The sequence below is a fragment of the Amblyomma mixtum genome, chromosome 5 (assembly GCF_055824585.1).
Source record: "Amblyomma mixtum isolate Tamu chromosome 5, ASM5582458v1, whole genome shotgun sequence".
NCBI classification, from domain to species: domain Eukaryota; kingdom Metazoa; phylum Arthropoda; class Arachnida; order Ixodida; family Ixodidae; genus Amblyomma; species Amblyomma mixtum.
Genome location: NC_143016.1, coordinates 157035405 through 157061403, shown reverse-complemented (window position 1 = coordinate 157061403; position 25999 = coordinate 157035405). Strand labels below are relative to the sequence as shown.

At 47.1% G+C, this 25999-nt stretch overlaps 1 protein-coding gene across 1 annotated transcript in view; it reads left to right on the top strand.

Moving 5' to 3' along the window:
- Positions 1 to 11085, top strand: part of LOC149344252 (putative 4-coumarate--CoA ligase 3) — an 80116-nt gene extending 69031 nt beyond the window's left edge. Inside the window, exon 12 of the mRNA XM_089547189.1 lies at positions 10946 to 11085. Within this exon, the coding sequence (XP_089403315.1) occupies positions 10946 to 11085 (140 nt within the window). The remainder of the gene's footprint in view (positions 1 to 10945) is intronic.
- The last annotated feature ends 14914 nt before the right edge of the window (positions 11086 to 25999 follow it).

Sequence of the window (25999 nt, the reverse complement as noted above, 5' to 3'; positions counted from 1 at the left end):
CCTCTAGGTAATAGTAAGAAACTCTATGGCTGAAATGGTGAACCTGTATGTGCTTTCTACGTACCAAGTGTGTTGAATAGCTTACCAAATCATGCTTTCTCTTTAGCAGGCGGAAAGACGTGGTCTGTTATCTTAGATTTGTGTGGTTGATTTTTCAACCTTTTAAAACTTCTTTCTTTCTTTCTTCCTTTCTCTTCCTTCTTTCTTTCTTTCCTTCTTTCTTCCTTTCTTACCTTCTTTCTTTCTTTCCTTCTTTCTCTCTTTCCTTCTTTCTTTCTTTCCTTCTATTTTTTTCCTTTCTTTCTTTCTTTCTTTCTTTCTTTCTTTATTTCCTTATTTATCTATTTCTTTCTCTCCTTCTTTCTTTTTTTCTTTCTTTCTTTCTTTCTTTCTTTCTTTCTTCCTTCCTGCCTTTTTTCTTTCTTTCTTTCTTTCTTGCTCTTACTCTTCCTCAAACAAAATTCAAGCAAAATTCATTATATTACTCCATACCACGCATATCATTTAGCTATTGATTTTTTGCGTGAGGCGGGATACCCTCGACTGCGGTGCTGGAGATATTTCTCTCCAGCGCAATATGCTTCTACTTCTGAGGACGATCCATCCAACCGCAATGACGGTGTTTTTACTGTCACGCAAGTTATGCTATTACCAGTCATGGCAGCAATATTTGCTCGTGTTCACTCTTCCGACAGTCGCACGGGCACCTGCCTCTTGCTTGCTGAGCCTGATGTGCAAAATAATGCGAAACAGAATTTTCTCGTGTCACGTGTCATTGTTACCGTAGTTTGCGATTGTGCACAACTGTGGACAGTGATTGCCTCATCAGAACCTGTTTGGTCCCGTCAGGGCTCTCTTACTATCCGCTCCGTGTCTAAGTGCGAGCCTTCCAGTCTAGCCGCAGACTTCTCCGTCCGTGTCAAACGCATGATCAGCAAGTTGCTTCCGTCGTCCGAGCGATGGAACTTTCTGCCACCCCTGCTACTCTTGCCTTCTCTTGGAATCTACTGCGTTACGCTTCAGGACCAGCAGCTTTCTTTCGCATTACATGCCCTACCCAAGTCCACTTCTTCCCCTTGGTTTCGACTTGGAAGTCATTACCACGCGTTTGTTCTCTCACCCACTCCGCCCTCTTCCGATCTCTTAACGTTACACCCATCATTTTTTTTTTCATAGCTCGCTGCGTTGTCATTAATTTGGACTCTCTTCGCTAGCCTCCACGTTTCTGCCCTATTAGTGACTACTGGTAAGATACAGTTGTTGTATACTTTTATCCTGAGGGATATTGGTAAACGTAAATTCTTGATCTGAGAGAACCTGCGCTTCACCCCATTCTTCTTTTTCTATAGTTATTTCCCTTTCATGATCCGGATCAGCGGCCACTACCTGCCCTAAGTAGACGCATTGCTTACCACTTACCAAACATCCACGAAGGTATGAGGTTTTTGTTCTCCAAATATCAGATGATGCGGGTCCGGAGAGGGTGCTCCTTGGGCTTACCCACGCCCGAATTAAGGGAGATGGGATGGAGTTTAGCAGGGAGAAGTGGTTTGGCTCATTTTGGAATAAAGTCTACCATGGCGCCTTTGCGCTCGACTGCTGACGCGAAAAACGCTGGTTCGAACCCGGCCGCTGTGGTCGCATTGCGATGGAAGCCAAATGTTAGATAGAGCCCCGTGCACAACCGGCAACAGGCTTGAGACCAACGCTCGAGTGCGTGTCTTCCACTGACATAAGCGCCGCTGGGCGTCGGCCACTGGGCCTCAGACAGTGTTTGGGTGGAAGCAGGGTACCAGCTATCGCCTGCAGCCGCAACCACGCCTTACAGCATAACGTTAGACCCAGCGCCAAGCGCTCATCGGCTCTAATGTGAGTGCAGGGTACGAAATTGAGCGTTCGTGTTAAGCGTGCTGTAGGTGGCACTTGCGATGCTAGTGCACGTTAGGGAACCTCAAGTGGTCGAAATTTTCTGGAGCCCTCCAATTCGTCGTCCTTCATATCCTGAGTCGCTTTGGGACGTTAAAGCCTACAAGAGCAAACCACACACCATCAAACACATAATTGGGAATCGCATAGAATATAGCTAGTAACCACACAACAACTTGATAGACTATGACGAAACATCTACTGAGTGGAAACACCAGCAGTCATGCAGGCATTGTGTAACTGAACTGTGGAAAAAGCATACGTGAAGTCTCCAGAAACTATCTACATGGTTGCACAGCGACCATGGTCTTTGAAAGCGTAAGTAATAGAATACCGATCAGGAAGGGTGTCAGGCAAGGAGACACGACCTCTTCATTGCTATTCACTGCGTGTTTGGGGAAAGTATCCAAAGAACTCGATAGCGAAGAGTTGGGGACCGAAGCTAAAAGAGAATAAGTTACCAATCTCCGATTTACTAATCACATTTCATTGCACATTTCAGCGGCCGAATTCTAAAACATGACTAACTTAGTAGACAGGGAAAGCAGAACTTCGGATATCAAAATAATGCGATGGAATCAAAAGTAAGGTCAAATAATCTTGGAAGGACACAACAGTATACGAAAGGCAGTGAAACATTGCAAGTAGGAAGGCAATACATATTCGTATACCCAGAACTCACCGCATATTAGCAACACAACAGTGAGATAACCAGGAGAAAAGAAATCGGATGGAGGGTGTTTGACAGGCACTCTCAGATGACGAATAGCAGTTTAACGACACCCCTCAATTAGAGAGTACATACCACCTGTATCTGAGCGGTGCTAACCTATAAGGCAAAAGTGCGGAGGCTAAAGAAAGGGGTTCAACCTAAATTGAAAACGCAGCGCACGATGAAAAGGAAAATGATTTGCAAAGCGTAACAAAACAGCAAGAGAGCGGATTGAGTGAGAGACCAAATGCGATTTAATCACATCCTTGTCAAAATCAAAGAATGAATTGGGTATGAGCTGAGCATGTAATGCTAAGGCAAGTTGGTGGTGCTTCTGAACGAATCAGCGCAAAAAACACAACGGACAAGAAAAAGACGGAACACGACGGACAGGAGCGCTGAACTTTCAACTTTATTTTGGAAGTACAGATGCAACATGGCTGTATGTATACGTTGCATCTGTACTTCCAAAATAAAGTTGCAAGTTCAGCGCTCCTGTCCGTCGTGTTCCGCCTTTTTCTTGTCCGTTGTGGTTTTTGCGCTGGTTCGTTCAGAAGCATGTCCTACCAACTAGCCAAACAACAAGTGTTGCTCAAGTTGGTGGTCACTTCAGGTAACGCAGTGGATTCTAATAGACGGCAAACTTAGCAGGGGGCATAGATTCAGGTAAGCAACGTGATAAGGAAGTTGCGCGAATAAAGTGACCGCAGCTGCCACAGGACAGTGAATCACAGTGTCACAGTGGTGAATCGAGGGACATGGGAGGGGAGAGCGTTTTGTCCTGCAGTAGGCATAGTTAAGATGGTGGCAATGGTGATGGCGTCTCTAACAGATCCGAAAAATAAAACCGTACGGGATATCTATTGAGAGCCCATGATAAGAGCAATTGTATGGCCCAACTTTCGACAGAATAATTATCAATTATATAAAAAATAATAGTCACAAATGGTGCCATCAACATCAAAAGTCGCAAAATGTACTTACATTGGTGCTGACGGAGCATCAAATCGGCTGCGCTGCTGTCCGGTCGGGAGTGCACAGGCGGAGAAAAAATCTATGGTACGTGTAGTCCCGGATTGGTGGTCTGATGTATTAGACAGGAAAAGAATTTAGCTCTCATTCTCCGCAAGCCCAGCATCGTCCGAACCTACATAACAAAGATCGTGATGCAAGACTTTTCCGAAACATTCCGAGCTTTTCCGTTTCAATAAGAGGTAGCACAAAAAATATTCCAGGAGAGTTTAAATCTGGGTTAGTTGGTACATAATTATGAAAACAAAAGCCAAAAAGACGGGGACAAAGGAGAGACGAGACACACACAACGACTGGACTAAGAACTGTGCTTTATTGAAAAGACAGCCAGTCTCCCAGGAAACCTAACACAGCATGCGCAGCTCAACGGCAGCGCAAAACCAGCACAAAAGACCGCGATGCTTGCGATATAGTCAGGCTGCAGTGTCAACGGGACAGGTAACCTATTTCCTTCTGCATCAACGTGATAGACGCCGTGCTAATACAGTTATCTCCTTGATTATTTATGTGGAATGTGGTACGCTTCGAGAATTTCGCGCTCAACCATACCCTTGCCTCTACCGAAAAAAGTGACATTCGAAAACAACGGATAACACCCGCAATCGCGGCAATGGCGAGGCAAGTTTGCTCCGTCAGCAGGAGTCAGAGAATTATGGTGCTCTCGTAGTCTTTCATTAATACACCGGCCAGTTTGGCCGATGTAAATTTTTTCGCATGTCAGATGAATCTTGTAAATCACTCCTGTCGCACATGAAACATAGCCGTTTTGATGCCGCGTTTTGATGAATGCCAAAAAATAATGCTTATACCTTACGCTCTTATGTGTTTTCAGACCGCCAAAATCGGTTTCAAGCGCGCGTGTTTTGACAGCAAAATTGGTTTTGGACACGGGGAGAAACGCCGCGCCGCTGCTCGCTCAATTCGCCGAATATTTCCATGTGAACCAGCGTTTAGATATTTAGCCGCAACCACTCACGAAACGTGTTGAAAGGGATAGCCTCTCGAGCTGCGTGTTCAAAAATATTGCCTTCCTCATGGTTTATCCATTCGTATTGCGTTTTCGAAAGATGGAGCCGCGGCCAGCCGCTGGGGCCGTGGATTTGAGCTGGTTGAAGCAAGAGGCGAAAATTGATGCCTCTGTTTGCGAATGTTTGCGAACAATGGCTTTACGTAGCTGTACACGATGACCTGAAGGAGAAGAATTGTATCAATAATGCCAGTGAACAGTGCGTAAGCGCTATTGCATGTCCAGCAGAGAAGGTCTATGCCATACTCGAAAAACTGGTTCGGTATTTCACGTAAAGCCCATGCATAGCACTGCGATGTCGGCGTTATCATTCGCCCGAACAAGGTCATTTGAGGTGAAATCAGGTCCTACCACATCTGCACCAAAGATGTGTTACCACAGAGCAACATTCACAGGGTAATGCGAGTGTTCGACGGTGGCTGTTGTCGTTCCTCATAAGCACCACCTTACACTGTAAACACAAATAAGCCCAAATAGGAATATAAATGGCTAGTGTCCGCTTTTAAACTCCTTATTGAAAATTGCGCAATCGACTTTAAGTAGTAAAAAAGAGGAAATCCTCCTTTTTTACTGCCGTCGCGAAATCGAGGAGTAAAATAAAGCATTTACATGATTTTACTACTTTTCCAAGAAGGAGTATGTCGGCTTCAATACTCCTTCAGGCCCTTTATGCACTCCTTAGTGTCTGCCCGCCGCCTAGTGGCAGCTGCCGGTTCGCTGCACTTGCAGGTGACGACGCCGGCTCTGTCGTCGCTGCCTGCTCGCCTGCGCTTTTGCTGCTTCACGCACGTTTGTCATGTTACAAGACACCGGATCGCCGCAACCTCGCGCACCAATGTGCGCCACAGACAGTGCCTGTGAAGCCCCCAGTGTATTCGGAGAACGTTTGGTGTTGCATCGCCTGCGACGACAGTCTGCGAGAGGCTTAGCCAGCCGAGCTCCGCCGAGCCAACATGGCGGTGTGTGACGCGTCGACCTCCCCGAAGCCGCCAGTTTGCCACCCGCTCCTTTGCGCGCTCTTGTCGTGACGTAAGACTGGACATCATCGACCTTAGCAGCAACGTGCTGCAATGAACGTCTCACTCAAGCCAGCAATATGTGCAGAAGCAGCGGCTAGTCATTCATTGTCTACGCAGCATACAAGTGTTGGCTGCTGCCGTTTCGCCGCGCCGACATGGCGGTGTGTGTGTGACGCACCAGTTTTCTCGACATCGTCGGCCCCTCGTTCTTTCGCTGTATTGCAAGAATACTAAAGACCGGATTATCATCGTCGTGTGTTCTGGTAAGCAGTATTAAACTCTCCTTTGATGCCATAGACGCGCATGCACTTAACGCCGCTCCCTTTTCAGTGTGCGCTGACTTGCTGTGAACCACGGGTGCGCCGAGATGAAAGGCTTAACGAGAACAGCAAAACAGCAAAGGCTTCATTGTGGTCCGGTGGAGCCAACTCACACAGCAGGCATGAAGTAAGTATCTGAGAAATTTGTTGTTGCATGCGGCTGAAAAAAAGTGTGACACTGCAGTCGTGGCTGTTACGCTAACATGTACAGCTGGAAGTACGGTCAGTTCTTCTAGGGACCAAATTTTCTTCATGCGTTCACGCCCCATGAATATGGAAAAGCTGTACAGGCAATTACAGGTGAAAATGCACAGCCTTGGGGTCTGTGAATTTTTGTCACGTTATTACGAACAGTGCTGAGAACCGTGCCCTAATCGGTTGCTTCCTTTCCTGTGTTTTAAGAGGGCCTTGTTATGCAAACAATGCAAGCGATTTTATTCTTTTCAGTCATAGCACAGGACATGGCGACGCCTTAGCGCTCACGGAGATTAGCTAAACTGTTACATTTTCCGAGTTGGTGGCATCTTAACGTTGCAGCGATTTTCGGCAGCGGACATGAGGTTTCAACCATACTGAACGCTGCCTTTTCTGGATGGTTAGGCGTCTAGTTCCAAAATGTGGTATCTTGTAAGCTCTTCGCATTTGAAAAATGTTAAAAGAAGTTTCCACTTCGCGTGCAGTTTCCGAACACATTCCATTATGTGAAACTCGTGGAGGCAAGCGTTCCGGTTCAGACTGCTGATCCCAGGAAGGCAGCGAAAGAAAAAGAATAAAGCATACGCCAGTGTACGAGATCCCCTGCTCGTGCTGGACGTAGTACATTGGCGAAAGCAAGCATTTCCCAGAAAAACTGAAGCAGCACAAAGCGGATGCCAAACAAATGAACAAGGAAGGAAGCGCGGGTTGACAAGACTGACTTCGAGGGAACTATCCTTGCATCAACTGTCTACGATCAGTGACCCGGCGGATGACTAACCGAAGGCTTAAAAAAGGCAAGCTGTGACTCACTCGCAGTCACACCTGCTGAAAGAACTAAGAAGATTCCCAAACATGTTTTTTTTTTGGTTGGCGTTCTTTCCCGAAAGTATATTCCTTTCCCAGCCATAGACCTGTGTAGAATGTTTTCTTTTGAACCCTGGCCATGAATGTGAGGGCAAAGCTTAACAGAAGACAGCTGGCGGCGGGAAGGTGGGTCTGGTGGTAGCTTTCTATTCCTAACAATGCCTGCTATGTCAGTCACCCTTGCCCTGCCTTTGGCCTATACACAGAATGAGGACGTCCTGAAAATGCGCAGCTGCGGGCTCTCCCATCAAGGAAATTGCATGTAAGCTTCCGCTGTGTGTATGCAAAGCGCTGTCTTTTGTTTGCATGTTTTGATGTCAGTAATTGGTTCTGATATGGTGCCTGAAAAGTATGAGGAATCTCTGACAAGTAAAAAAAAATTATATCTCGAGGCCTCTTTCGGTGCAGGAACGCAGCCAAAGGCAGCGCGAATGCGCAAGTGCCTCAGTAAGACCATTTTATTTTTTTCAGTTTTATGCTTTGCGGAAAAAATGTTCCCTATCGATGCTGCTTCCCATTCGCCGTATTGCCTTAACGTTTACGAAAGCGGCTCTCTGGAATTTGTGATTCCCTGAAAACCGCGTTTACCCGCTGTCATCCGACAGGGTACAGGTACAGCTGCAACGGAAAAAGATTAGCACAAGTGACTCATGACCGGAGCGGAAAAATTGCGAGACGCGGCGCTATTGTAGCCGTATGCGCAGACAGCGAGAGTGCCTAGCACATTCCACTTTCCAAAGTGGGGGTGGCCGATAGAAAGCAGCTCATCGGAAAGCAAGCACTGCCACACATTACTTTTGACAGTGCATCCCCACTTTTGACAGTGCATCCCCAGCACATTTTTAAATGAAAACGGTGATAAAGATAACATGATCGCCACGCCAGCGCAAAAAAAAAAATAAAGAAAACGAGATTATGTGCTGAGCCACCTTAGCACATGGTTGGGCTGATAAGAGATCTACAGGCGTTCATTTAAGATGTTACTTTACAGATGGGCGAATGTCTAGGTGGGCTGCTTTCTGCCGGCCACCCCCGCTTTAGGAAATGGAATGTTCCTGACACTCTCGCTATCGGTGTACTCGGCAACAATAGCGCCACGTGTCGCGATTTTTTCGCTCCGGTCATGATTCACTTGTGCCATTCTTTTTCCGTTGCAGCTGTATGTATTAGCTAGTTGATTACCTACTATGTTCTGCTAGCCAATCTTTTGTCATGAAAAACGTTTAAACTTCAATAATACCTACTTTGTTGAAAAGTGCACTCTGAACGGCTTTGGGACGTTGACTTCTACACTTGAAGCACGTCATACTTCAATCTTAGAGGTGCAATTCCTCTGATGCATTTGTTTTTCTAATCTTTCTTTCAGAAGGAGCCTGTATGTTGACAGCGAAGCATTTCAAGGTTCCCTCCTTGCTTTCAAGTGTGGCATCTCTATTTTCATTCCTTTGGGTATTTAAATTATGTACCCAAAGACAGCGTGGGTTAAGGCACTCTTCTTTTCTACAGGGGCCAAGGCGTTGGTTCTCTGTAACCGTCGAAAGCAAGCTGCCGAACACATGTCTCAAATGTTTTGTACCCAATAAAATATTGTTTGAAATAAATCACTGTAAGTTCATCGACGCATTTATCCTGGAATATCAAGCTCTAAAATGAGCCTTCCATACGAATACTTTATTTCAAATCGGCTTCCGCATCAAGTGAAGTAATATATTCGTCTGGGAATCATAAATGTAACCCTATAGTAAGAAAAATTTCTCCAAAAATTTCCTGTCAAAACTAGTTAAAAGGAACAGGCACGTACTCCTGAAATGTACTATAAAAGTAGCTGCAAAGGAGTATATAGTACTTCTATTAATTGCCATGCTAACTCCTTTGTGATCACAACTTTACTCCTAAATAAACTCCCGTCTGCAGAGCGGTAACACTTTACTCCTTCTAGCACTCCGAAAGTACCCCTTCAAGCAGAGGAGTAGACGATATACTCCTATTATGAGGAGTATAAAAACCCCTTTTCGGGAGTGCGCTACGCGATGAGCCATTTACTCCCATCCGGGTGTTTTTCGGTTTGCAGTGTAGCAAGAAATTTTTGGGGCACACCGCACTCGATTCTCTCCAAGCAACGTCAATAATTTCTACTGTGGCGGACAAAGGGATGCGTCTCGGGACACCGGCATCTGCCCGATCGATTGCTATCAACATTCCCTACATAAGGTACCTCCGATAGGAGACCTTGGGCGCGAGAATAATGCCCGTCTCCAGTGGCTGGATACTGAGTGTCACATTAGATGGCAACAAATTTGGTGCACCTTAAGGAAGTTCATTATGAATGGACATCTTTGTTGCGGGGTGGGCAGGCACTTCGCAGCCTAAGTAGAACTTGGCGTACGGTTTTGCCGTCATACTACGCGTTATTGCAGCCCTCGTATTCGTGCGATGCCGCAGCATTACAGGCTACAATCTTTGTCAAGTTGCAAGGAGGCAGTGACGAAGATACCACAGCGCAGGTTACCAGTGAACGTATCAGCTGCAATGTCTGCGTGCAGCAGCTGGGCAGAATGCTGTGAACCGATTGGCCAAGTGACGGCAACATAACCGGTTGGGTCAGCAAGGCATAGCACGTAACTAGCATCAAACTTTTTCAAGTCACTGCCGTTAGTTGATCACTGACCATTTTCAGTAATCACTTTCAATTATCGCTGCCCCTCTCTTATGCCAACCACTATTTTCCTGCACTTTTAGACCCTTTGAACGCTTTTCACAGCCGGGACTTCATCATAATCATCAGCCTGGTAATCACGATGACGACGATGACGATGATGACAGATCTTGCAGCCTTGTCGGCTCACGTGTGCTTAGCCTGTGCCTACCTACAGCTTCAAAAGCAACATTTTTTTATCGTTTTTTTTTTGTTGCAGCCAGAGCATGCGGAAGGCGCCCTCTAATCACCGTTCTCTTGCAGGAATTTCCAGTTTTTTCAGAACAAGAGAGAGTTTAGGGCACCTCCTCTTTTGTTTTAACCGAGTTATAAGCTGTATATCAAACGCAGCGCCTTTGCACTAATCAATATTTTGATAGTACCACAGCCTTCATCTGTAATAACCGAGCGTTCGTTACAACGGCGGTCGTTTAAGTGGGCTTGACTGTAACTGTAGACAGGGAGGTAGGCTTGTAATTTCTAAAAATGATAACATGTCGTAGGATAAAAAGTCGAAGACATATAGCTTTGCGAATGTGTCGCTTTGATAGCACACGTGGCGCAGTTTCATTCAGAGCACTCAAAGATTCATGGCGGCATTTTTGTGCCTAGGTAAATCAAAACGTGTTCTCTAAAGGATAGCGAACGGAATCTACGGCGTGGACAGTATGCTATGGGGAAGCGAATTTGTAACTCATGTAGTTCACACCGGCAACGTCGGGATCTCTCGCGCCTACTACCAGAAGGTTTTCCCGATGTAGGATACGCTGAAATTCAGTCCCTGACTAAGTTAACAAGGAAGAAACTTACGTTTCCGTACTTTTAAGCATTCATTGTTCATATTTCTGCATAAAAACCAGCGTCTGCACATTTGTATTCCCAAATGCGTTCAATAGATTCAGTTACGCTCCGATTTGTGTGGGAGAATGTACTGACTGCTCAATGGACGTTTCATCGTTCCCATTAACATAATGACCAAACCAAATTTCCTGAAACTCCTTACTCTCCGCACCTCGCGGCCGAGTTATAGAAGGTGCCCGTATTAGCGCCGAAGCGACAGTTCCATTTTCTTTGACATCATCAGTAGTTGCATTTCTTCTTTTTCATTACCATGCATAACTAGACGATATTTCTTCAAACTCCACATTCCAGGCCTTGTGGCTCCCCACAAGCAGCTCCACGGAGGCATTGAGTTCGTGGACAGCATACCACAAACGGAGACGGGAAAACCGCATCGCCGCCAACTCAGGGAGATCTACCTACAGAAGGAATGCTCCGCTGCTCAACTTTGAACGGTCGAGTCAATAATCACGCTGTCATCGAATGTCCCGCTTCCTTCACTTTCAATGGTTTCTTAGGGCGCGTCGAACGCCCTAGCATGACACCAATCAAAGAGTACGCTTACTGTACCATCTGAAGACATTATTACAGGCACGTAATGGGAAAGTGAGAAGCTGCGTCTTGTGTCCATTATGCCTCACTCCTTGTAAGTACAGCGATCAGCGTTGAGATGACTATCATATATAAAGATTGTCTTAGACAAGAAAAATGGTGTGTTGCTCTGTGAGACATGCAAAAGAAGAGGTGAATGTAGGTGAAACGCAAGGTAGGTATATTGAAAACTACGGGCCAAATGAACTCAGAGTATATCACTGAATGAATGCCTCCTATGCTGTTCTAATGGCTGCGAATATTTGTCTATTGCACATACTAGCCGGCCACATCTCCCTGATTGAAATTCTTCCCCTCACTCTCCTGAAAGCTGGCCTATCCTCTACAAAATTTATTTAACGGTTACGAAGAGTCCCTCGTCCATCGCGTGATTACTCCCGAGTGCGACCTCACCTAGGGCAGAAGAGCTCACTCTAACGTAGCACTTAACTGTGGGATGAAAGAGTTGTTCCCTCTAAGAAAAAGCGTGCTGAATGAGTAAGCATACAGGCCAAGCAAAATGTACTAACTGTTTTTGTGTGTGTGTGTGTGCGTGTGTGTGTGTGTGTGTGTGTGTGTGTGTGTGTGTGTGTGTGTGTGTGTGTGTGTGTGCGTGCGTGCGTGCGTGCGTGCGTGCGTGCGTGCGAGCGCAAGCTCCATGTGGCTCGAGGTTCTGCCGCCATAGCTTGTTAGGAGGAAGGTGGCACACCGCCTATGCTGAGAGTTGCGAAACTATAGTGCTGCGGCTTCCTTCCCCGCCCGCAAACTTCCCCAGGTCGGGTAACTGAAGGGCTTCTCACGAAAGGCGTTTTAATGCAAACCGGGCATCGGTATAAACCGATGAGCTGCACAGTCACACAGTCTGCGCGGAGCGAAAGAAACCGACACGAAGCAGGAAGTCTTGGTGCGTTGTCTTGCCATGTCATCATGTCTTTTTTCCTTTCGCGCAGACGAGTCAGAAACTTGAGGAGACACCTAAGCTTCACGTTAATGGTACCACGCAATAGCGGAAATATTGGCTTTGTGCACAATTTGCGTATCGCTTCGCAGACACGGACGCTATTCTTTCTTTCAGCACCACATCACACTTAAGGCCCGTTCACACTTGCCAAAAAATCCGGCGAGCGAAGCGGATTCGGCCGCTTTTGACGCCGAGCAACGCGGAAAGCGGCGCGGCGAGGGCGATCGGGCTGGACCCATTTCCGCCGCGCGGCGACCAACATGGCGGCGCTCGTCGAAGCCGGACCCGTCGCTAAAGTGAGCTAGAATTGGGTAGTGGGCTCACCGGGGGTCTTTCCCTGACGCAGTATGCGTTACATACACGGGGTGGCGCCACCAGCGACTTCTATGTAGCGCTTCGCTGGTAAAGCGGGCTTGTACCAGCGGTTGCGACTCTCTCGCTTGGAAAAACACGCCGTGTTCGGCCACTTTTATTGGAATTGCGTGAAGTGGGTGGATGGATGCGCACTATAATATTAGCTTAAGCTGCTAGCGGCAGTTACGCGATGATGAGGTCACCTTTTGCGAAGCTCAAACATGCTTCTCCCTCCGCTACAGCGTACCTGCCGCGAATTTGCACAGAAATGTCAATGCATGGTAGTGTAGGAATTACTGTACGATATTAAGAAGCCGGTTTTCTTGTGATTATAATTCACTGCTGCAACTATCCGAGGCATACAAGATGAAGATAGATAGGTTTGCATGGTTCATGTAAGCTGGATAGCCGCTGCAGTAGCTCAGTGGTTATGGTGCTTAACTGCTGACCCGAAAGACGCGGGTTCGAACCTGGCTGCGGCGGTCGCATTTTGATGGAGGCGAATTGCTAGGGCCCGTGTGCTGTGCGATGTCAGTGCGCCTCAAAGAGGCCCAGGTAGTCGGAAATTCAGGAGTCCCCCCACTACAGCGTCTCGTAGTCCGAGTCGCTTTGCGATGTTAAACCCCATAAACCAAACAATAAACTTGGTCCTTTCATAGTATTTCTTCGGAAACAATTTATTTTAGTCGGCACTGTTTCGTCGCGGATGGCTTACAGCTATGTGAAATCACTGCTGACGCTCTTTATGGAGCAAATGTAGTTTAAAAAGTGGGCAATTAGCCATTAGTGCCATTTAAGAGATAGTTTAAAAGCTTGCAGCATCATATGCTTCAAGCAGTTTTTAAATGCAAAGTTCTTCAAATAAATGACACAGTGAGCCAGCTTTTTCGACACAAGGCTTTATTCGATGCGCTATGAAAATGGACGGTTAAAAACAATGGCAGACAACCAGTCCCACGAACTTAAAGAAATGAACACTTAGTTGACAAGGTCTATGAAAATGGACGGTTAAAAACAATGGCAGACAACCAGTCCCACGAACTTAAAGAAATGAACACTTAGTTGACAAGGTAGGCACATTTTTCTCGCACTTTCATCGTTCCTGCCCATCATGACAGCCAAAATTTATTTACAATGGTAGACACATATTTGTTCTCGCTCTTTTATTGTTCCTGCATCATGCACAGCGGCTCAACTTCAAATGTTTGGCCTTCTCCCGCTTCCCTGATCTATCAGAATTGATGCCTTTGACGAAAAAGTGCAAACGTGTGACAACATAGAAGCTGATTATGTTTGCTGACAGAACAGGGGCATGCTGTGTGCACCCAACTTCTTGTAAAAACCTTCCCTTTACGACTGCCAGCACATCCAAGATGCTGTCTGCATGAAGCTCGTGACATGAGAAGCACTCCGTGAACATGTTTTCTAGTTTTGTCACAAAACTGTACAGATGACTTGAAGGGTACAACAGTCCTCCCTTGTCACGAAAGGTAGTCAAACGAGCAAGCTGAAATTCTTTTCCTTGCCGAGGCATGGTTAGCATGCTTGTACAAGCTTGGCAATTCATTTTCGTAATGAACTTTCGCGCAACATACCCAGCAATATAAAATATTAGCCGGGAGTCACTTCTAACAATATGCTGGCTGTGGTCAACAGAGGCTGGTGCAGCATTTGGCTCATCTACAGTGTTTGCACTGCTACCCGACCTGGGGTTGTCCTCATGTGACAGAGCATCAGCACAGGTCTCTATGTCGAGCAATGAGGCTAGCTCGTCCTGGTCGCAGTTCCCCTGGCTAACTGTTTTTACCAGTCCGTAGAAAGAGAGACAACTGATAATGATCAAAAACTGGGTTGGTGTAGGATGGTCGTTGCTGCCACATGACTGACGCATAATACCAAACAAGTTTTCTAATGGGTCCTGGCTGGTTCGTGAGGTCATTAAGTATTTAAATCCAACTTTCTCTGTCAGATAAGTTAGCAGTTCAAGTGTGCTGGTTATAGTAACACGCAACCCAGTCCCGGTAGAGTCACTCAGGAAACCTCCAGTGTCCTTTGCATGAGCTTCCCATTCACTTAAGTACAGCAGAAACTCCTTCAGCAAATGGGCCTGTGAAGAATTTGGGCGAAGGGCCTCTGCAGGATGCCGTGAAGTCATTACACGTATCACGTTGTAGATCTTGCTGAAAGTGAAAGAAAATTGCATTTTTAGGGAAAGAGGACTAAATAGAAAATGAAGCAAGAACACTATCAATGGCTTTTGGAAAGCTTCCTGGAAAATTTTAAGTTTGAATCATGATTAAGAGGCAGCCTCACCTGAAGAAGAGTTGGGTTGCACATATGTTCCCACACATGTTCTCCAGCTGTTCTTTGTATAAATGGAGTGCTTGTATTACCTTCATCCCAAAGAGCTGAAAGGCATAAGACACCCTCATTTTCTCGAACCCATTTGGCTGAATGTGACACATTGTGATTCCTGGCATCGCCTTCAGCGTCAGATTGCAGGAGTCCATCTTGTGGGCCGCTTTCACGTGTTGTATGGAGACCTGCATGAAAATATGGGCTCTTGCTATCAAATTTTATCATTTCCATGTTATTGTCCTATTACTTTTGGCTACACATTCCATAACAACCTGGTAGGAGAACGCACTGTCTTGTGCTTAATGAAAACAAAATCATCCAACAAGAGGCTGTCAAAATATGCTTAAAAATCGCGCATGCAAAATTTTCACACATATGCCAATAGACACAAAAATAAAGTCAATCCATGGTAAAACTTACGTGGCCAGCTGGGGTATTAAATCCGGTCTTCAACAGAGAATTCCTGAGGCATTTGATTAAGTGCGGAAAGTCCGACACAAAAAACAGATGTCGAGACGCATCGCTGGGATGCTGCACCTTGCACCTCACTGATTTAGCACTCGCTCCAATGCCCATTATCTTCCACATGTTCCGGTTCCAACTGGCCCCGTCACACGTAATACAGTCGACAAACAGCCCACTTTTTTCAGCCAGAATGGTTGCCTCAACAATGACTTTTGCGAGGATGTTCCCTTTCATGTTGCCATTTGTGGCAAAGCACCCAATAATCTGGCTCCACTTGCCTTGAAATGGGACGAAAAGAATCACGAGCCCATGGTCAGAAGGTATACCTTTGTGCTTTTCTGTTGTGAAGGGCCCTAAATCTACGAAGCCCTCGATCACTCCTGAATTCTTCACAGCCAAGTGCTGGGACAATTTTAGCTCATCAATGAGCAGGCTGCCATGCCTTCTGCAAGCATCAAGATTTCCTGCCTTCTCTTTTAGCCGCCTTAGAATCTTCTCATTGAAGCCAAAACACGTACGGTAAGAAGTCATGTAGCGCTTCAATGTCGATCTGCTGGGAAGAGAGAGTATCTGGTTCTTTCGGAGATGCTCATAAAGGCGAGGACTTTTCATTTTCATCAAGATACACTCTAAAATCCAACTCCTTGTGTACCGCTGCCCATTTTTCTTTACTTTAGCAGCTGCGAAACACTGTTTTACTGCTTCTTGCTGTCTAAGTGGGAGACCTACGATCTTGCTTTGGAGGGCCTCTGTTTCTATTGCGGCATTGCTTGCTTGCATTTTGGTAAGGTCTTCCTTGATGCACAAAAGACGGCGAACAAGACGCCTGTTCTTCTGCGTGACAGTTCTCAGCTTTCGGCCGACTGGATAGCACGCCTTGGTGCGCTCGCGCTGAACGCGCGATCGTCGGGCGAGCAGAGCTCGCCTCAAATACTTGCAAGAGATGCAGTGTGCCCCTAGAAAACGAGAAAGAGAGTTGTTACATTGGGGGGATGTAACAATAAATAGTATAAGCTATGATACAGCATGTAGGTCAAAGCAGCATGCATGTAAAAAATGTCGCAACATAATTACCTTTTTTGACAACCTTTGTGATACAGCTCCTGCTGAAGTAGGATCCATGGCGTGAAACAACGTGATCCTTTAGTTTTTTAGTGAACCACGCCTCTTCATAACCTTCTTGGGGTACAGCGCCACAACACAAGATTAGAGAGTTAGTTTCTTCAAGGATCGTCTCAGCCTGCACTTCAGATCGCACTGGCACCTCTTTCAGCAATGTACCTCTAGCGTACACCCTGCAGTATACGTCGGAAGCGGAGCGAATGAACGTCACTACTTTTTCTGACTGTACCTCATATTTAGCAGTAAGAAAAGACGTGCAGTAAACGACACCGTCTTGGCCTGGGAAGTGGTGCTTGCTCCAAAACACGGTAGGAAGTTTTAAGTTACCAAATAAATCTGCGTCCGTATTAGCTTGCAGATCGGCATTTTCTTCTGGATGCGCTTCCAGAAGCTGAGCACACTCCGCGTGCCTTTCCGTCGAGTCTCCGGCACAGCCACCAACAGCACCACCACTGGTACGAGAACATATGTTCTTTTGGACTGAACCACAACTTCCTGACCGCTTTCTCTTTCGAGTGGGTCTTTCTCGCGGCGTCCTCTTCGACAAGTACGATGCCAAATTCGGGAGGATCGTTGGCACAGCGTCCTCTCTGAGGCAAAGTTTTCCACGTGGAGTGCGCACTTCCTTGCCTTCTATTATGTGCACGTAGTCCCGTAGCACATACTGCTGCTCAAAGTGTAGCTCACAGACCGCACATGTGTCGTCCAGAACTTTGTCAGCTCGATGAAGGTTTCTTTCCCACTGCTTCCTGAGCGCCGCATCCTTCGGAACGCCAAATAAAGACGGCTTCTTTCCGCCCTTCACGTGCACATAACCTGTGCGACAGCTTGGAGCAAAACAGTGGTTCTGTCGTCGGGGTGGCATCTCGATCGCACAAGACACTCACATAGTGGGAAGATCACATCTCTTCGCAGACAAAACCTTCAGCACATCGATAATTCAGCGCGTGACGGGTTCTCGAAGCAAACAAACAACGCACGCTCCAAAGCCAACTGCAGCGGCCCTACCGCTCGCTCGTACGGATGCTACATAGAAAGCGGTGGTGGCGCCGCCTCGCGGAGGGGCGTAGAAGCTCTATGCGCGAACATAGCCGGCGTCAGCGCAATGCATGGCGGCGGCCGACGAGTGAGCTCACTACCCAATTCTAGCTCACTTTACCGTCGCTTCGGATTGAATTATCGTTGTTGCTGCCTTTTTCAGTGCGTTCACTGGCCAGAAATTCGGCACAGGTCTTTTGCTTCGTCTCATCTCGCCTCCACGAAGACGTATAAGTGATAAACTTGCTTTATTTTTTTTATTCAGAGAGACGATTCTGCCGCTTCTAGGCTTAACAGCAGAGTCGGTTCTTTGACAGTAATGGTTGCCGCCCTGACAACCAGATGGCGCCACTATAGGTAAAGTCTATTTTGGCGTCTGTGCTAGCATACGCTGCACTAAAAGTGAGAATGCGCCTGAGTTTAACGTACGTAAGCATGCATACGCTTATGGTACGCATACAGCGTAAATTTATGCTCTTTTCTCACTATATCTGTGTATGCCGCTATCAGCGAAGCTGTGTGGAAAGGCGAGAAACAGCAGCGGCGCGGCGGATCCGCCTCGCTCGCGCGTGAACAAGTGAGAACAGGTCCTTGTTTTTGCGGCGAGCGAATCAGCTTCGCTCGCCGGATTTTTGGGCAAGTGTGAACGGGCCTACCTTTAAGAGCATTGGGTCCGATAGCAATAGAGATCTCTCCCGTGCAAGTACTCCCGCTCTGTCGCGTAAGTTCAGCCTACATGCCCACATATGCGGAATCAGACAGTTGATTTTTTACATTCGCAGTTCGCGCGAAGCTCTCATGCCATTGTTGGTGCAGCTGTGCAGTGGTTAGGAATGCGGCACTGCCCCGGCAGGTGGCTTTTCAAGCGCAGCCCTCGGCGAGGCTTGTGAGACACAAGTCACTCTTCACGAACATTCTCTTAGGACCAATCATTGATGTAGTAGCCTCCTGACACGATGGGAAGTTTGCTCACATTCCGATAGGCAGGTTGCGATCAGGTCAGAAGATCACGTGACTTAGGTAGAAGGTGGGCTTTCTTATTTTCTCTACACGCCAACGCCGAGCTGCAGCTGAACGGGACCCTTAACACTTTCGTGTTAATAGGACCACTGCCCAACCAGCATGCTCCCTTTTCGGCAGCAGTTTTTCCGTGGAGCATGCCAAGAAGAAATGCTCTCCTTGAGTGCCGGCTATATGCGATCAGATGCCATGACGTCTGTACGTTGGTTGGCGCAAAGCACCACAGCTCTGTTGTGCCACTGATGTAGCCAATAGGGAATGCTCCGAGGCAGGTTCACTGAAGACCTAACGCCCAGACAAAAACGGGGCTGGCCGTGGCGAGATGCTTGTTAGCCACCAGCGGGGCTTGTAAGACCCAGGTGGCTCTTCTGGATTTCCCGTAAGGTTCATTTTTTGCCAAGATAGCTATTCGGAAGACATTTTATCGCTTGATCAATGAGCTCATGCGCAGTTCCACGATGGCCGCCATGTAACTGCGTTGAGTTTACTCCAATTATTCATTTCATTCATTTTCATTTATTAGGTCCTCAAAGGCCCCATTTAAGGGGTATTACATGAGGGGTGGGCGGGCAGTACGGCAGTTATGACAAAAAAATGATTTTCGATGGCAGTCTTGAATTTTTGAAGATCTTCAAGGGAAGCGACATGGCCGGGAAGGTCGTTCCAGTCCAGGGCAGTACGGAGGAAAAATGACTTTTGGAACGTTGTGGTATGGGCGCGCTGGGGGTAGACTGCTTTGGGATGGCTGTGACGGGATAAACGATGGGCTGGGCGGATGGGTGCGTTGTTCGGTGGCAAGCTGTGAAAAAATGTATGATAAAGAGAAAGGCGAGCTAGTTGGCGACGGGATGCTAGGGTACGGTGTTCGAGTTGAGATTTTAGTCCAGTTACGCTAGCGCGATATGAGTACTCTGAAAGAATGATTCGGGAAGCGCGATTCTGAATAGATTCCAGTAAATTCGACAGGTTGGTTTGGTGAGGATCGAATATAGAACTAGCGTACTCTAGTTTAGGTGGGACAAGTGATATATAGGCAATTAGTTTCACGGAAGGGGCTGCTAACGAAAAGTTACGCCGTAAGTAGCCAAGGACACTATTGGCTGAGTTAGCTAAATTAGTAATATGACCGTGCCAAAATAGGTCACTGGAGATATGGACACCTAGGTACTTGATATTGTCGGTTTGAGCTATGGGACAACCGTAAAGGCAGCAGTTTGGAGGTGAGTAGTTACGTCGGCGGTGAAAAGAGACTAGAAAGGTTTTATTGACATTTATTTTCATGAGCAGGTGTCGCACCACTCTTGCACTTTGAGGAGGTCGTTCGGTAGGACGGCAACATCTGATCGGTTATTTATGAAACGGTACATCACACAATCTTCGGCAAACAGTCGTATGTTAGATGGCATGTTATTTGGCAGGTCATTAATATAAATTAGGAAAAGAAGGGAGCCTAAAACAGTACCTTGAGGAACACCTGACCGGACATGGGAGAGAGCGGATGAATGGGAGTTGGCGACAACAAACTGGAGACGAATGGTTAGAAAACTGCTGATCCAGGTGAGCACACAAGGGTCTAAATTAAGGCATGACAGTTTGAGTAGCAGGTGACGATGCGATACTTTATCGAAGGCTTTCTCGAAATCTAAAAAAATGCGTCAGTGGGTCTATTAAGGTCAAGGTTGGTGTGAATATCATGAAGGAAAAGAGCAAGCTGTGATTCACAAGAGTGGCCTTGGCGGAAGCCATGCTGATTGGGGTGGAAAAAGTTGACCGATGAAAGGAAAGATGCAACCTGAGAATGAATAATATGCTCCATGATTTTTGAACAAACACTTGTGATAGATATTGGTCTGTAGTTGGTGGGGCATGAACGGTTACTTTTTTTGAAGACAGGAACGATCTTCCCAATCATCCAGTCAGCAGGAATGGTACCACTAGTTAGCGATTGCTGAAATATGAGTGGCAAAACAAAACTACTGACTTGTTTAGTATTTTAAGCACTTTGGCATTAATGCCATCTGTTCCCACGGCGGATGAATTTTTTAGTTTGTCAATTACATTAGAGATACCGTACGGGTCGAAGGTTATGGGATACATTTGAGGATGAGCATAATTTGGGGGTGAAGGGAGGTGCACAAGTGTCTCATTGATGAAGACAGTGTAAAATGCATCATTTAGTACACCAGCAACTTCGTGTTCAGGAACATTGCAGCCTTCGTTATGGAACAAAGAAATACTGGTTGAAAGGGAAGGATTGATTGTTTTCCAGAACTGTTTTGGGTCGTTACGCAGCATAGAGGGCAGAGTGTTGTTGAAAAAATTACCGACGATTACGTTACTTCCTAATGCGAAATTTGAGCGCAGCAAATAAACTGTTTCACCTTTTCGATAGATTGAGGCAAAGAAATCGAGCAACACATGTATGCGCTATCACAGAATTTTTTTTTTATTTTTCGCAGGAAGAGGGGGGAGGGGGGCGGCGTGTATACCCAGCGGCAAACGATGGGGGCAGAAGCGCGCGCAGCAAGCGGACAACACGATAAAGGGAGGAGGGAAGAGATAGCAGCGACTGACTGATGCCGCTGACGCCGATAGTGAGTCAACCCAAGCTGCGGAGTTGGTTTCAGGGACAACGCCGCCGATGCCGACACAAACAATATGATACCCTCGCTTCCGCAGCGCTAAGAACCAGGTCTAGCCGTGGGAAGGTGGTCACGTATTTGTCGACGTGCCGGGGCCTACGTGACATAACCGGCGCGTCGGCAACTGAAGAGCACCCTATCCGCCACACAAGAACAAGGGGGGGGGGGGACCTTTTCCTCCTCTTTCTGCATGGCGGCGACGGTGTTCTATGCAGTCACGTTATCTTGACTCTCTAGCGGCATCAGCGGTATCCAGCGGTATCAGTCGGTCGCTGCTAGCGCTGGGGGGATGAAAGGGGGGCGGAGCTGGTTACGAGGCCGACGACAACGCCGACGACGACGCGAAAACCAGGAACGGACGCCAAAGAGCTGCGCTCTAAAAGTTGTGTTTGGCGGTATATAAAGATTTTTTGTACTCGCTGGCGGCACGAAAATACTTATCCCATACAGCGTCGCTGTTAGAATGTTTTGCAATGCGAAAGAGCCTTTTTTCTTGTTATTCAAACGGTTTAGTACTGAATTGAACCATGGTGACTGCGCACGCTCTGTTATTGTGATAGTGGGGATGTACTTTGCGATTAGACGGTGCATTTCGGTTTTAAAAAGTTGCCAGTTGGTATCAACAGGACGCTCTTGATAACTGCCGCAAAGGTGTCATAAAAACATGCCAGCTCTGTATTCATACCTGCATAATCACCTTTAGCATAGAGAGTCAATTTCTAGTTCTTATTTTATTGCGTAAGCAATATTACGACAGGTTTCAGCCCTTCGCGTCGGGGCGGCCGCGAGGCACGTTTGACATTGAAGGGCGGCGCGAGGCGCGGCGCACTACAGCTGTAGCCGCGCCGCTGTAGCTACAGCTGTAGCCGAGTGGAGGCGCTGCCCTCGCCGCGCTTTCGCCAGCTGCGGAGTGTGAAGGGGAGGTAGAAGAACGGGGGGAGGGGGGGGGGTATAAGATGCGTTTGCTCGCTTGCCGGCTCCGTCGTTATTCCGCCTGCTAAACAGAAAGGGGGAGGCTACGTCGGCTTGACGAAGCCAGGAAACGACAACGGGCCTCGGAGACAGATGAAGAACGCGAACAGGGCCTTGCTAAGCGGCGCGCTCAAGACGCTGCTAGACGGGCGCAGCGCGCCTCTATCGAAACCGAATCATCTACAACCAGTGATGATCCCGAATAGAACGCTATGGATGCTTACGCAACCTACCAGGTTTAACCAAAGCTAAACCCCAGCAAAATTTTATTTTGCTTCTGAGTGAACTGCAGTCGAAAGAGCCACAGATTACAACGTGATCGCTCGAGGACGGGAGAAAGATAAGCGCAGAAAAAATATCGGCATGGGTTGTTAAAATGACGTCCAGGATATTAGAGGAGTGGTCTGTAATGCGAGTAGGTTCTATGACCAGCTGTGATAGACCGAAAGTCAGGCACATGTTCATGAATTCACATTCGTTGTTGCACTTTGACAAGGTGGAAGCGGGGTTAGTGCAGTTTATCAAGGGATAATTGAAGTCACCAAAAAGAACGACGGGGGTATTATGATACATGGTTGTTACAGCTTGCAATGATTCGTACAATAAAGGTAAGAAAGAGTCGTCGTTAGTTGGGGGTCGATAGTAAACACCAATTAGGAAGCGCGGAAAGGTAGCATTGCAACATATCCAGGTTATTTCTAATGCGGTCGAGCCAGCATAGCACGAACAAGCTCGAGGCCAGCACGATAAAACGGTTCCTTTGATGCATCGATTGCTTACAGAAACACGCAGGCAAGGCATTCTCCTACGCAGACACAGGTCGCAGGCAGCCACATAACGCCAGACGGTACAATATAAAATAGGCCAAAAGAAATGAGCGCCTGATCCGAGCGCACGTGCGGGACACACCGAGATGGCCGGATGTCCGAATGTCGACAGATCGTGCAGTTTTTCTGCAATGGAGGAACATGGCCATTGGGAACACGACGAGCAGTAGTGGAGGCCCGTGAAGCCGAAGACTGCTCAGGTAGAGAATACCATTCTTGGGAACTTAGCCGGACAGTAGCGGAGGCCCGTCAGGCCGAAAGCTGCTGAGGTAGAGAATACCACTCTCAGAAATTTAGGAGGAACTGGGTTTGCAGAACTGAAGTCGTCAGTGAGGAGTCGTATGGATGAGTGCTGGCGCTGTTCTTCGGGTGATGTTCAGAAGAAAAGAGATAAGGAAGAGGGAAGGGTCGATACCAGGTTTATTAGAGTCAGGCGGCTTCAAAAGGTGGCGGTACAGACAATCGGTGTCTTAGTGGAGATGTCCAAGCTTGTACAGAACGATGCACGAATACTCCTGGAGACGCAGAGCCCAGTGACCAAGGCAGCCCGTGTGGTATTTCAGTGGAGAGAAGTACCAAAAAGCGGCAGCCTAGGTAAGGGCGAGGCATTGGTACCGAGTAATTAAATAATTGTGCTCGACGATGGAAAGAACGCAGGTTAAATAAAAAAATCACACGGTCTTGACAGTGATGCCGTTGGTACAGCATACCGCCGATTCCTTATTACCAGGCACCTCTCCGAACTTCAGTGGGTACCAAGAGGCCCAAACTGGCCAATAATGGTGGTGTGGCGAGCAAACGGATTAACATAGAAAACGCATTTTCCACGGTGGGGCTCCAAGTAAAGAGGGTGTTTAAGGAGGTCTGGGAGAGACGAGCGATGGAGGTGAAGTCTTTTATCACACGGCGCAAATATGATCACACGCTGAGAAAGCTGTTCAAACCCTTTACGACCATGGAAAAGGAGTCTGCGGCTTGGATTTTAGCGAAATCTGGGTGTACAGCCGGTACAAAATTCTGTGGACCACGTACGTGTTTCTCAAATAAAGCCGATAGCTCTGTTATTATCTAGCGGCTGGAGACCGCACTTGTGGAAACAAAAGAATAATATTTTGATATTCACCTCCGCATTTGTTGTTTCCAGCCTGCGGCTAATAAAATATCTATCACCTTCATTTTAGGAGCACGTAGCCCACATACTATTTTCCCCGCCTGTACGCCAGTGCTGTTAACGAAGTGTCCAGAAGTGGTCAATTGGCGGTGATCGAACTTTTGCTTGGAAGTCAAGATGGAGCTCGGCTCTATGAAACGCATCGAGGATACGGGTGAGTCTTTTCAGGAGCATTGAAAATGTTGACCAAAAGGTCGAAGACTCGACTAGGTAGCAGAGACGTATGCACAATTCAAACGTCTCAAGATGACAGTATGATCGGTTCAAGCTTAGCTGTTGCAATACAAAGGCCAAGCGTCATGACAAGAGTTTCAACTGCGATCAGCCGTCAGCTAGTGGAGAATAGTGTATTCTTTCGTGGTCCTGGTAATGAACTCCAATTTTCCCATACCTGCTCCAAAGATCAACTGATGAGCATATTTGACTCATGGAGGCCTAAAGTGTAGGTTATCGTCAGGCGAGGACAGACGCCTTTTTGTGATTCGGTTGAGTTGCCGCTAATCTGTGCAGAAGCCCCCGCTGCCGTCCTTTTTCCCGAGGGTGGCAGAGGAGGCTCAAAAACTTGGTGCTGTCACTTGTAATCTTGTCGACTTCCACTTGTGCGACGCGACGTCCAGTATTGTAAACTATATATGACCGTCTGAAGACGGGAGTGGTATCAACGCCCTTTACGCGATGCTGCACAAGCATAGTAACAGGCAAACGACGGTCGTCAAAGTTGAACATGTCTCAAAAAAGAGGCCAGTAGACATTGCTGTGACGGGGGATGCGGACGGCGCATAATTCGCCGAACGGCCAAGCAATAGCCATCGCTGTCAAATTGTTTTGCGTCTGACAGCGCCTAAAATTTTCGCCAACCATACTAGCAGCTCGCGCTACGGCGTAAGCCACGGCTACCTGGGAAATATCCACATATACCGGCGAGTAAATGAACACAGCCAGGCATGGAGGTTACGCTGCGGCGCCAGAGATGTGAATGAAATTGCAATAGAGGACGAGCTGCAAGAAGGAAGGATAGTCAGCGAACGTAAAACAGTACAACGAATGAGTGAGTGGAAACAAGAGGCAACTAAAGAGTTATTGGAAAGCTACGTACGCTGGCTCGTCGTTCCCTCTTGCCGGAAATTGATTTTCCGCGTACGAATGTGCTTTTAACTTTAAATGGTTCCCAAGAGCGGAACACACGCTGAGTTGGACAACGTTTCCGGAACACCATCAAATAACCTTTGTTGCTGTTTATGACCATGCATGACTATTGTTGTGGCTGCTGACGTGCATTGTTTTCGCTGGAGCGAATATACGCCGCTCTACAATGTGCATTGATTGGCACGCCGTAGTACCTAACTTTCATGTCAGAATGTTACTTGGAGTTCTATACTTCAGAACAAGTTCATAACGTCGAATTGGGAACTAGGGTGGACAGCTGGGCGTTTTGCGTATCTGTCATGAAAACTAACTCGAGTCCGATGACTTAAATATGGGGGACATAGTCATAGATCGAAAATCAAATTATTGAGCTTATAAAACAAACGTGCCGAGATAATGAACTTCTGACTGCTTACGAAGGAGTTCCAATAGAACGGTAATCAATAGTTACAAAACATTAAGGCACTGTTGCCCGTTATCACAACTGCTGCTCAACGTTTTCACGAAAAATATTTACATGATGCTATAAGGAAGAATATCCCAATATGATCGAACTAATGAACTAGATGCAACTGTTGTGAAGCACCTTGGTTTTGTGCTTGGAGACTATATAGCACCCATAACTGATAGCCAAACAGGTCTGCAGTCCCTCGTGAATATTTCTGGAACCGATGAGGAAGGTACCGAGTTTTTAATCAG